The 12,286-nt window shown below is 46.6% G+C and overlaps 2 protein-coding genes across 2 annotated transcripts; both read right to left on the minus strand.

Moving 5' to 3' along the window:
- Nucleotides 1–366: 366 nt before the first annotated feature.
- LOC131287418 (coiled-coil domain-containing protein 124) lies at nucleotides 367–1,262 on the minus strand. Its single transcript, XM_058316467.1, has 2 exons — nucleotides 1,043–1,262; nucleotides 367–984 (listed from the first exon to the last, which is right to left on the minus strand). The coding sequence occupies exons 1-2, from the start codon at nucleotides 1,196–1,198 to the stop codon at nucleotides 502–504; spliced, it is 639 nt and encodes a 212-aa protein (XP_058172450.1). The 5' UTR covers nucleotides 1,199–1,262; the 3' UTR covers nucleotides 367–501.
- Nucleotides 1,263–2,193: 931 nt separating this feature from the next.
- Nucleotides 2,194–4,672, minus strand: LOC131289527 (xaa-Pro aminopeptidase 1). Its single transcript, XM_058318806.1, has 6 exons — nucleotides 4,517–4,672; nucleotides 3,381–4,436; nucleotides 2,870–3,314; nucleotides 2,726–2,794; nucleotides 2,479–2,651; nucleotides 2,194–2,412 (listed from the first exon to the last, which is right to left on the minus strand). Exons 1-6 carry the CDS (start codon nucleotides 4,670–4,672, stop codon nucleotides 2,194–2,196), a joined length of 2,118 nt encoding a protein of 705 aa, XP_058174789.1.
- Between the last annotated feature and the right edge of the window lie 7,614 nt (nucleotides 4,673–12,286).

The raw sequence follows: 12,286 nt of genomic DNA on the forward strand, positions 1-12,286 counted from the left end.
GTATGGGGATAAAGAGAAGCAGGGAGTACAAGCTTGGTGGGCGAGCAAACGACTTCCATTCCGGAAGAAGGACAGGGAAGTACCCTTCACACTAGCCAGTAAGTTACGACGTGTAATTTTGTATGCTGTAAGAACTAAACGTGAGATAATAAAGTGAAATGTAAAACCGAAAAGAGTAGGTTTGAGAAAAAACGATTTAAAAAGCATATCACAAACAGATGGAGAATTTCAAAATCACAGGTAAATAAATAATGGTGGTGTTTAAATTTTAAGGAAAATGCTTCCCAAAATATCCCTAACCATAATAAGCCCCAAGTTTAAGAATGGTTAATTGTTTTGTTTGTCATCGACAGAAATATGGACTTGAAACATAAGGCAAGAACTATGAGATCGATTCTGTTAATCGTAGGTTGAACACCAACATATTAATTTTAGAGCATACCTGCATTTCTTGTGCATTTACAACGCTTTTACAGGATTATCATCACACGCTCACTGGCATTAGGCTCGAATTTGGTTCATAGGGTTCTCCGGAGATTTTTGCCAATTCTTGAAGATCATTTGCTTCAGCTGGGACAGCTTCAACGAAGGGTTTTCTTGTTTCAGTCGAGTCAGTTCAGCTTCCTCATATGCCTTGTAAGCCGCCTTCATGCGTTTCTCGGGATGTCGATCGACGGACGAGTCGCCCACACTCAGAACGGCGATGGCCTGATCGATGGTTTGCGCTACCTCCGTATCAGCCATCACACGGTTTAGATTTTCCTCCAGTGGTATTGGCTTCGGCAGGGCGGGTTGCTTTGGCGGGTTGTTGATTGTCTCAATGGTTCGGTTTCGCTTTTCCACTTCCGCCTCGATCTGCGATCGTGTCACCTTTTGCGTCGAAACCTTCGCCGTAGTCTTGATCGAGCTCATTTCCTCCTCCAGTAATGCCTTTGCTTCGGCCTTTTTGCGAGCAGCTTCCGCTTTACGTCGTTCTTCGTCCTCCTGGAAAGTGGAAAAAAAATTATAGTACCTCCAATAGCTACGGTTGCCGGGAGCGTACCTTTTGTTTCTTTTTCTTCGCTAATTGTTTATCATCGTCCACCCACAGGGCATCCTCAGCTGCCTTGGCTGCTTTGTCGTTGGCGCTTTTCTTCGCATCCGCCTTACGTTCCCGCGCTTCGACGGCCTTGGAGTTGATTCCCATTTTTTTCGGCATCTTCAGCCGTCCTGCGCTGGGGAAGTTTTCTAATTAATGCTTATATTTTGAACAATATTTTAGCACCAAAGGTCTCTGTGAGACAGCGAACTTGCTGAGTTGGGAACACAGAAAATCAAAACAAACAATACCGGTGAACTGTCATCGGGCTGTCAAAATTTGTTGTAAAACCGGTTCCAACAATCGGTTAACCGATTAAACGAACGGAAGTTTAAAAAAAACGATAATTTCAAGGCAGAATAATTGCGACACCATTTTTTAAACATACCTAATTCTATGGTTTTTTGTTATTGAAAAGATGGTAATATAAAGTCCAGAAGTATTTCATTTTTCAATCGATCATTTTTAAGCTGGTGCCATTCAATCCATTAAGTTGATATTTAAGGTTGACAAGGAAACACTTGAGGCTGTCTGCGAGTCATAAGTTGATTATTATCGTGGGTTTTGTTTTGCAATTGTGGGTTTAACGTAACTATTTCTTTCCGTTCAAGTTGCAGATCGTTAAAAAGACTCGCAATTTAGGTTTACAATAGACTAGATTAAGGATTTATTATTTCGATAACATATGACATTCAAAACCTTCGCTCGTTCGTAATCAATTAGATTAAATAAATTAGATATCACTCGCTATCTCTGTTTTGTCCTATGGCCTAGCTTCTTATATTTCTTAAGACCACTCATAAAACAATTAAACAACATCGATGAATTTGTAAATATCTTCCTTAACTTTGTTCAATATGTTTGCGTAAGAACTATTTAAATCTTATCCTCTTCGTTCCCTTCTGTTTATGATTGAATTTACGTGCAATCGGTATTGTAATTTGGTGGCTTTTAAAACATCCTAGCACGATGGCGCAACACGGGAGGCACGGAAAGCATGCACTGGTGAAAAGTAATTTGCAAATGTTCGATTTATGAAACTGAAACTTTTTCATTCATTTAGATTTTGTTTTCTTTCAAATGTGGAACAAGAGTAGAGTTCATGTTCAATGGCATCAATTAAAAGTAAATCTTGCCAGCAGTAGGACGACAGTGAAAATATTTCCCAACGACAGGTGACCGAAGGTCGATATTGCAAAACTGGCGCAGTTGGATTCGCACACGTGACTCGTCTTGTTCATCATCCAGTAGAAGGCATCCATCTTGTGCATCCTTTTCAGCTCACTTCCGACGAATTCCCGGATGCGTGCGTTGTAACCGTTGAGCCATTTAATCTGCAATGAAAAAAGAAATGTTTTAAAACAGGCCCACGTGATTCCTACTGTAGGTGGCATACAAACCTCTGGCACGCTGAGCATCGTGCGATCGATAAGTTTCCTCTCGAAGGGCACCAGCGTGACGTCCTGGAAGGCGAGAAATTTGTACCCGGTCGGATGAATCTTTCCAGTGTCGACAACCTCGAGCACGTTTTCCAGTCGAATTCCATAGGCATTTGGTTTGTAGTATCCAGGTTCTGGCGGATGGGAGAGAGAATGCAATTAGTGGAAAGTCCGCCGATAAGAGGTTGGGAACGGAAACCCTACACACCGTTCGAGAAAAAGTATCCCTCTTTAAAAGTGTATCGTTGCTTTGCAGTGTAGGAGATGCTGATTGGAGCTAAGAGGCAAACGAAACGCAAAATCCTTTTGTGATGATCATACATATTTAAACATCGTTGGGTTGAGGACTTACATTCACGCACTGACGAGTACGAGCCGATTCCGTGTCCCGTGCCGTGTGGGTAATCGTTCATCGAGCCCCAAACGGGCCCTCGAGCTAGGGCGTCAAGTTCGGCCGGTTTCAAATTGTCCGGGAACGTCAGCATCGAAAGCCGTATCATACCGATCAGCACGTTCGTGTACGCCTCGATCTGCTCCTTCGTTGGCTGACCGAGGTGTAACGTGCGTGACACTTCCGTCGTACCATCCTCGTACTGGCCACCGGAATCGATAAGCAGCATGCTCTCGGTCAGCTCCGCGTTGGTGCGATTTGTTGGCGTATAGTTGGGGATCGCGGAGTGTTTCCCGGCAGCGACCGCGGTCGGGAAGGCTATACCCTCCGAGTAGTTCTGTATCTTCCGTGCGTGATCAATCTCCCTGGCCAACGAGAGTTCCGTGATGACGTCACCGGCGAGGAACTAGAAGCGTGAGTAGAGGAATTGGGGTGTCATTTCTTGAAGGTGTCGAAGCCCATCGGAACTTACCCGGTCTTCCAGTCGACTAAGCACCTCGCACATGGCCACACCATCCTTGATGTGGGCCTGTCGCATACCTCGCTTCTCGACATCGTTCTTTTGCGCACGCTGGAAGATGACCGGCGATGGTCGCTCCAGTATTATGTTGCTGGGCAGACCGGCATGGATCGCCTCCGACGCACCAGTGTCGAACACAATCGGTCCAGGCACAAGGAACCGTTGCCAGTGTTGGGAGAGGGTGCGCAAATCACGCCATACATCGTCGTACTCACGCAATTTCACGCAGTTCGCATTGTGGCAGGAGTGCGTCTTCAGGTGCGTACTGACACTATGCGTCAATCGACTAGTGTTGGTGTACAGGAACAGATGTTCGTGGGTGACGAGAAGGTAAGCCTTAAACACCGGCACGTACGGGATGTCACTGCCGCGGACATTCAGCAGGTAGGCGACCTCGGTCAGCGACGTTACGATCATGCCATCACACCGGTGTGCCGTCAGTTCGGCACGCAGCTTGGCCACTTTGGATGCCCAGGTTTCCCCGGCGAACCGTACCGCATGGACCTTGGGGGCGTTCGAGGCCGGCCGTCTATAACCCCACACCAGGTCCACCAGGTTGCGGTTGATCGGCACGAGCCGGATGACGCCTGGCTTCAGCTCACTTTCGAGGTTCTTCCACTGCTGATGCGGAATGAGCTGAGTGTCCCCACCGACGCGCATGTTCGGGCTCAACTCACTCAGCAAGAAGTCGGCGATCGACGGGTGCTCCCCCTTGCGGAACAATTTCCAGGCACAATTTACCTCCAGATCTGCCTGCGCCAAAAAGTGATCGTCGGTCCAGAGCGCAGCAGTACGCTGCAACACGACCGCCTCGCCGACGGATCCGGTGAACCCGGTTAGGAACTGCACCCGCTGGTCCGCCTCCATCAGGAAGGGCGACTGGTGTTCGTCATACCCCGGCACGAGGTATGCATCCAGCTCCATGCTCTGCGTTGATGATCTGCGTCGCATCTCAGTACGCAACGTTTGAAGACGCTTCATCAGTACGTTGTCATGTCCTTCGTAGATCTACAACGGGCACACAGACAGGGTCAGCAATCGGGTCAGCACTGCCAGTGCCAGAAAGATTCGTCCATCCCATGACTCACCTGCACACGGCCAGAGGGTGGGGAACATTTCGCCCTGCGAACCCCGGGAAATTCGTTCTGGGCTACCGCGAGCTCGATCGTTGCCAAAAAGACTGCCAACGCTGTTGGGAAGGGAGAGATGAAAAACGACATGAACAAAGGATGAACTTTGGTCATGGTGAATCACACCGTGGCCACAGCATTGACCACCGGGAAGGGTGTTTGCGGGAGGACGTTCTGTTATGCAATGCCCATTTTGTAACATTACAGTAGACAACCCGGCCAACGAACGCACCATCGAGACGCCATGTGGATGCAGCAGGGTGCATAGAGCGCCAGTAAACAAACCGGTGTGACTTCCTTTCGATCACCCATCGTCAAAAACCCGTCGAATTACGACGGCATTGACGGAAGCGCAAATGGGCCACCTAGTTATTTTCCCTTTCCAACCCGTGCCTTTGTTTATTGGTTTTACATTACCGATGGATGAAAGCGGGGCGAGTGGGGTTTTTTGATGTAAGTTTCGTTCTGAACCCGAAAGCATCGTGTCACGGGGTGACTCCTGCAGGGAAAGGGCAACCCCGCGGAAGTGAAAATAACATGGCCTTTACTTGGTGTGCACAATGACGGTCAGAACACCGAAGGGTGATCTTTACGGAAGACATAAAAAGAGCAAGTGAAAAAAGAACGGAACACACTGATTCGTGCATCATAATGGAGCGGGATTGGTTGGGGCGGGTTTTGAGGGGATCATGGGAGTGCTCGGTGAAAAGCGCCATTGCGCTATTAGATTGAGGGAGAGTCTCTGGAAAACCACACCACTACTCGCGCGGGAACGATGGTTTTGATTGAGCAGTATCGAATAACGACCCCCTGTTGGTTCGTCAGCGCTGATATGGGAGTGTCATGCGGAAAATTAAAAAAAAAAAGAAAGAAAAACCGCGACAACTAGGCAAAAAGTTGCTCCCCCCCCCGGAGGCGATGCAATAAGCGCGCGGGGATGATTTACGCAAGGAGCTCGCTTTCCACGGGGCCGCAGAAATAGCGATGCTAAGAAACCGTTGCCGATACCGACGATGATGATGAGGAAGACGATGACGATGGGTTTGTTGGCGGATGGTTTATATTTCTTGTGGCTTTTGCGGTCCGCTTCGGCCCGGAACCGGTCGTCATCCGCAAGCGCCCATAGGTTCGGCTCGAGCGAATTGGATTGTAAACTAATTTCGTTATTAACGACCTAATGATAGCTCACGAAACACGCGTTTAGAACATTCATCATGCTCCGGTCAGGTTCGTGATGCCACGCTTCCCAGGGAGGGGGGAAAGGTGTTGAATGCATGTTTAGGGCCACATGGTTGCACATGCTGCTTCGTATGCTGGCCACGCGCGTTCGTTCTGTTTATGGTGCGAATTAAAGAAATGATGCTCGTTCGAGCTCCTTAGGCGATGGTGTTGGCACGTGATTTGCATGGGAACGGTGTCTGACACGAGAGCGTGAAGAATAATTTATTCTGATCCACTAAATAACTAATAAATAGAGCTCTTTTGAGATATGAACGGTTTACAAAATGTCACTCCAACGAAATATTTTCGACAACGAAAAATTTTCTAGACTTGATTTTTGTTGGTAACGAAAATGAAGAGAAATTATTAATACAAAGCCTATTTTGAATGTTTGCTGCTTTTTTCAACAGGAGTTTGTCGATCTACTCATTACTTTTTGAGATAAGACAATAATATACAATCAGGTAATACACAATACAGGTCACCAAAACTCAACTCAAAAACACGTAACTATAACCAAATACTATCAGATAAATTAGAGGAAAAAAAACGATGTAGAGCAACTCAATGATTTATCAAACCAGAGTGAGAAGTTATTTAAAAGCTGGGCGTTTCATAAGAAACATTTCATATTATTAACGTGTACCGTTAATACAGGTGCTGTTTTGAGGTTCCGAGTGTTTGCGTCAAGTGAATCTTTCAATCGTTTAAATTACTTTTAACTGAATAAAATTAATTAACATAAGGTAAACAACGACCTTGCTATCGTTGCTCATACGATCGACAGATTACCTTGAGTCAATAAGACAAAACTGTTAACTACAAAAAAACATTTGGCAGAAAAGTCAAGTCTCCATGCGCTTTTACAATCATGTCATTAAGAACAATTAAATGATCATCGTTTGTATGATTCACTCGCGGGTCATGAGTGAGTTCTAGTCTCTGCTTGGTGGTTAACCGATTCATCATTGGTTGCCCAATGTTTTACAATGTTTTAGGAATTAAGTTAGTGTTAGTCATAGTAAAACTATTTTATAATCAACACTTTCAACCCAGCGTTGCTGTATAGAATTATTAACCACTTTTTTAAATGTTCTTTGCTCGCCATTAATCCTATCATCGGAACAATGATGCGAAACAGTCATCGTTGCGTTCCGATGGTAATTGCTTTAAGATGTAATTCATCACCAGGAATCCAGCCCTCTGTTGCTGAACGTAATGCAATATTAATCAAGTTCCGTGCGCCCGAGGTCGCCGTTGATGGTGATGCGTAATGCGAACGCCATCAACATGTCTGGAAACGTTTACCCCAACAAAGCAGCGTCACATTAATTGGAGCAAATCTTATCCCCTCATGGTGGCTGTCCTTCACTTCGTGCGCGATTACATGGACCACCAGCGCTGGGAGGACACCCGCCGGCAAACGGTCATCGAATCTCGTCGGCCAGTTTTGGATCGATGGAGAGCCTTCGGGTCGTCCGCTTGTTTGACATTTAATTGAATTTCTGTCCTCAACGCGCGGTGCGTTGGCGTGAGTGAGTTCGCCCGGGGATCGCTTTGAATCGGCTCCAACCGTGCCCTTAAACTATCAGAAAGCGCGTCGTTTCATCTTTAACGTCCGCCGGAATCGCGCCACCCTCGCGCTTCCCGCAACTCCCAGTCGGTCATAGTTTGAACTGGCTTGGCGCCAGCAGTTCTGGTCGCATAAAGCAAGAGAAAAACGCGCGAATAGAAGCGTCTAAAACGCGAGCATGGCAGGAGCTGTTTGCTCGTGTGATAGGTTGAATAGGAAGATGCTCTCCTGCTTGGCAACAGGGTGAAGAGGCATCGGAAGGAGGAGGAAAATCTTGCAAATACGATGAAAAACGGATTCAGTTTCGGGGATTCATCTTGGATTTTCCATTTGGCTTGCTACCTTTCTTTCTTTCTTTCTATCAGTCTATCTGTCTGGTTCCTCTTCTCCTTGCCCATGGTTCTTACTCTCAGTTGCATGGTTTTTCGGCGTAATATTTTGTGTGTTGTCCTACACTCGCCAATCTAGACGTTGGTTGCACGACGTAGCCAGAAGTTTGCGCTTTGCGTGATGCGTGTGGATCTGTTTTTCTTCGCAAACATCGGAGCAACAGCGGGAGGGAAGGCACCGGAAGTAGTAAGACGTGGTGCCGTTAAATTTATTGATCCACGCACCAGTAAAGCGGGTTTCCTCCGTTCCGCTCTGTTGGTTTCAGTTGACTGGGACGGTCTGGCGCTCCGGGTTTGTTCGGCTTCAACTAATGGGTGCTTTCCCAAGGTCCAGAACGAATGCTGTTTTATCTCCCGCCTAGCAAACCGTCCAAGGATGATCACCGGACACAATCAATCGCTGCTGCTCGACTTGATGAGTGCTAAATCGAGCTGGAGGCGTCCATGTTTTGTGTAGGAACCCAACAAAGTGACGATAGTCCATGTTCTTTTCTACCCTCATCGAACGAGCTCACTTCCGTTTTAGATGTAACCAAACCTAACTTAGCAAAATGCTCTGCTCCAGTAGTAACAAGCTACAAAAAGGCACGCAAACGTTAAAGGCGATCAACATTCAAAGCAAGTGGGAGATCCGATGGGTATGTTTGTGGGGAGATACCCTGATCGCCCCGTTTTTGGATACATGCGTGGTCTGCAAATATCTTGCGGGGGATGTTCGGTCCTCCAATCACACCCGTACTCCCTTGATCCGCGGGTGTTGGCCAAGGTTTAGAAGTATCGGTTAGACCCTTCCCCTTGATCTGCCGCTGCCAACGAAGGAGGAGGAGGTTAACGTGCGCTGGCCGTTGATTTCAAGTTCAAGACTTCGCGCGATCACTAAGTTACGCCACTGCAATGTTTACTGCGGGCTCAAGCCAAGTATACTCGAACGGGTTGTTTGTAGTCGCGCAAAGTAAGCGACTTTACGACGGCGTTCGCTTTGGAGTGCCAGAGGGCAAAGGAATCTTCCTATCCACTCACTCTACTAGCTTGCCCAGGGGAAGATTACGTTAGAGGATCGCATCTGTTCTTTTTTGCGTCGGAAAGATTACGTACCAAATACTCTCCCAGCTGCGCTATCGCGAAGAATTCCAACCGAGAAGGAGTACTGCGGAATTGCGCTTCCCGATTTGGTGCGCGCGCGAGATCATCGGAATTCATCGCTAGCGGCAATTCTGTGGGATTATGATCGACAAGACTGAATACTGACACTGGATGGTGGTGGCATTGAGGGGGTCAGAAATGATAGAAATATAGAAACCTTTGCACGGGCGGGGATCAATTAACGATCGTTGGTTTTTTTGGCAGCGCCTGGACACAGATGGTGTCGTGCACAAGATACGTGCCAATCGAACCAGAAACACAAACGGGTGAATTTTATTGATCGACCATTGTGGGAAAAAAGGGTTGTCCGCCAAAACACCTACGCTTGGAAGCGCCCCGGACTGCCGGACGTTGAACGATCGGTTCGACCCACGTTGGCGGCAAAACTGTCACTATTTCCGGCCGCCCGATATGGAAAAGGCCCTCGAAAAGTTGCTTGCATACGAAAACAACTACACTTGACAAACGCTTTCTCACTCTTCGCTTTGGTATTTGCAGGTGAATATCTTTTTACTAGTAATCGAAGTGTACTTTCAAGTTGTTGTGAAGACAATTGCCCCAAGTTTTAATATTTCAATGAGATTGTTTTTCGAGAGTTTTTTTTTTTGATTTGAACATGGCATCGATGGGCGGTATCTTGAGTTGATATATAACATATCTTTGTGAAAATATATTGTTTGTTTAACTCAATTTGCTTATTCGAACTTTGGAATAAATTTATGTATGACTTCTAATTTATCACTAGCTTGCGGTTACCAATAAAACCATTTAAGCTTACCATTCAAAGTGACACTTTAAGGAGATTGGAACAACCCAGCATTTTTGGGGTTTTAAGTAACAGTTTTTATCCAGACATAAATCGCTATGAATTATATCTCCTCTAAGCCGCTTCAACCATCGGTCATAAATATTTCTGGCACATTCGCCACCGATCTGCTTCCGATTTCCTATCAGCTTCTATCGTGGTAGAAGTTTAGGGAGGAGCAAAAAAAAAACGCGTATTTTCCAAAAATATATCTTCGACCGGTTGTCCGATGGAAACGATCGATGATTCATGTAGCTCGAGTCTCGAGTGAAGATGGTTTGCACTTGACCCGCCCGGGATCGGAAAGGGGCATATGGCACGGGAGGTGATGTTTTGGAGGACGCGTTGGTTTAAGAACATGCCGGTAGCCGCTTTCCTGGTGATTCGGCAGTGCTCTTGAGCCACTCTCTTGAACTAAGTGTACTGGGTTTATAAAAAAAAGGAGGAAAAAACCTCCAAAAAAGAAAAACAGTTCCGATCGGGTTCCGAAAATAGTATCGTGCGACTCCGCGTTTAGGGATCTGGAAATATATTATGCTCCAATGAAAACGCACCCAATGCCAGATACCCCCAAAGGCCAGCGAGCCGATTTATTCCAACGATTTCGTACGGATCGTGCAGCCGTGACGCCGATCGATTCGTACGCTTCGGTCCGGAGGTTTGGAATGTGTTCCTAATCTCACTCATCGACTGCCAAGAACGGGTAAACCTGGTGGCAGCGGCAAGGTCCGTTGGCGTACCGGGGCGGGGCGTGGGGCGACGGTCCGTGATCGTGCGTGGCGTGAAGAAAGATCACATTTTTGCACGGGATCCAATATGGGTCCGACGCAACGTTGTGCGCAATTTTGAAGACGAACATGTGTGATGCATTTTTAATTAGTAACTGCTGCGAACCGAGCGTGTGTTGGTATTCGGTGTCGATATTGCACTGACGGCTTTCGGTGTCTTACCTAGGGTGGAACCTAGCATCGTTCGGATGAGGCCACGCTTGGGGGGGTCAATTTTCCGTCGTTGCATTTTTGGTTTTTGCACTGATCCGTATGAATCCGGTGGGCGTTTGGGTGGGCGGTAGTTTTCCGGAAATGTTCTTCTTCACACACGCACACACATGCGAACTGCGAAAAACAAGCACGCGCTCAAGCAGTTGGCATCGTAAATTTTACGTAATTCCAGAGTAGAAATAAACCGCCACACCAGTGTTTAATCCTCGCACCTCGAGCGCCCTGCGCGCGTTGGGCGTTTTTCACACGTACTTGCCACACGGGCAATGTCAATGTCAGCTGCTCACTAAGACGCACGCCGAAAGATCACCAACAACTGCGAGTGCGAAATAACAAATCCGCCCCAATCGCACCGGGAGGGACCGTCCGATCGTTAGCTGCAGTTGATCGCGAGATGCAGACGGTTCGTTAGATTAAGATTAGCGCGACGACGCCAGGGGCACGGCCGACCGATCGGCACACGGGAGCAGCGCCTTGGGAGTACTGCACGGATCGGGTTCTAACGCCAGACTGACTAAAGCGCGCCAAAGCCAAAGACCGTCGGTGCGGTCGGCGTTCGCCTTCGTTTGCGCGACTGCTCCGAAAGGGTGTGGGGGGAGCTAACGCCGAACAAATGCGTTCCCCGCGACGTGCGAAAGGGCGTTGGTGGAAGGGCGGCGAGGGTACCATTACATCTAGCCGCTCTGACTACTGACGGATGATGATGATGATGATCGGGTCGATTGTGTAACTTCGGGAGCTGGCCACAGTGATGTTCATGACGATGGTGGGAGTTCACTTTAACGGCAATCTCATACAAAGAGCATGTTTCTAGATATATCAAAAACGATTTTCTAATGTTTGGTTTAAACAAGTCGTATTTCTTTCAAAGTCTGTTAATTAATTGAATATTTTAATGGACTAATTAAAAATCATAAAACAATGGAAGAATAACCTTCTTTTAATTTCTTTTAGAAGCAGGTGATCGTTAATATTATGATTCCTTTAAATAGAAAAATAATTCATGAGCATCATCTCATCCCAAGTAATGACACATTCGGATCTAGCGTGTAGGAAATTTTCTTATATAATAGTCTTTAACTCGCACGAGGAGCGCACACAACTGTACGGTATGATCCGCGAATTCTGGGATTAAAAGGTTAAGAGGACAAGGTCTGTGTTGAGGTGATAACGGCGCAACCAAAGTTGATTTAAACATTCTGTGATTCCTTGGAGAAGATCGCGAGTGTTATGTGTGGCTTAATCAGATGCAATTTCTTTAGAAATTCATTTTATATTACACTACTGACGATGAGGTAATCAGTTTCGGGTGTAAGTTTTTTCCAATTTTTTTTTTTATGATAATAAATGTTTTAATTAATGTTTTAAGCGTTGCTACTGTTTTAAGCTCCTCAAAACAACATATTTTATATATTTTTCAATCAAGTAGAACTGAAAGTTGTAACTTTTACGATTTGTTTGGCCAAGCGTGTGTGTTCTTGTTGGACCATAAAAAAGCGGGGGAGTCAGCACGTCGTCATCGTTGTCTTCGCTGACTGTTGACCTGCTCTCGTGCGGACCACCACCCTCTTGTACCCCGGGTATCCTTCTCTCGTT

The sequence above is a fragment of the Anopheles ziemanni genome, chromosome 3 (assembly GCF_943734765.1).
Source record: "Anopheles ziemanni chromosome 3, idAnoZiCoDA_A2_x.2, whole genome shotgun sequence".
NCBI lineage: Eukaryota > Metazoa > Arthropoda > Insecta > Diptera > Culicidae > Anopheles > Anopheles ziemanni.

Bases quoted from the DNA above. Each gene is read 5' to 3' on its own strand.
- LOC131287418 (XM_058316467.1), bottom strand. From the start codon at position 1,198: ATGCCGAAAAAAATGGGAATCAACTCCAAGGCCGTCGAAGCGCGGGAA. The intron at 985-1,042 runs GTACGCTCCCGG...TCCACTTTCCAG, and splicing joins CGAAGAAAAAGAAACAAAAG to GAGGACGAAGAACGACGTAA.
- LOC131289527 (XM_058318806.1), bottom strand. From the start codon at position 4,672: ATGACCAAAGTTCATCCTTTGTTCATGTCGTTTTTCATCTCTCCCTTC. The intron at 4,437-4,516 runs GTGAGTCATGGG...TGCCCGTTGTAG, and splicing joins CACCCTCTGGCCGTGTGCAG to ATCTACGAAGGACATGACAA. The intron at 2,413-2,478 runs GTTTGTATGCCA...TTTTCATTGCAG, and splicing joins CGATGCTCAGCGTGCCAGAG to ATTAAATGGCTCAACGGTTA.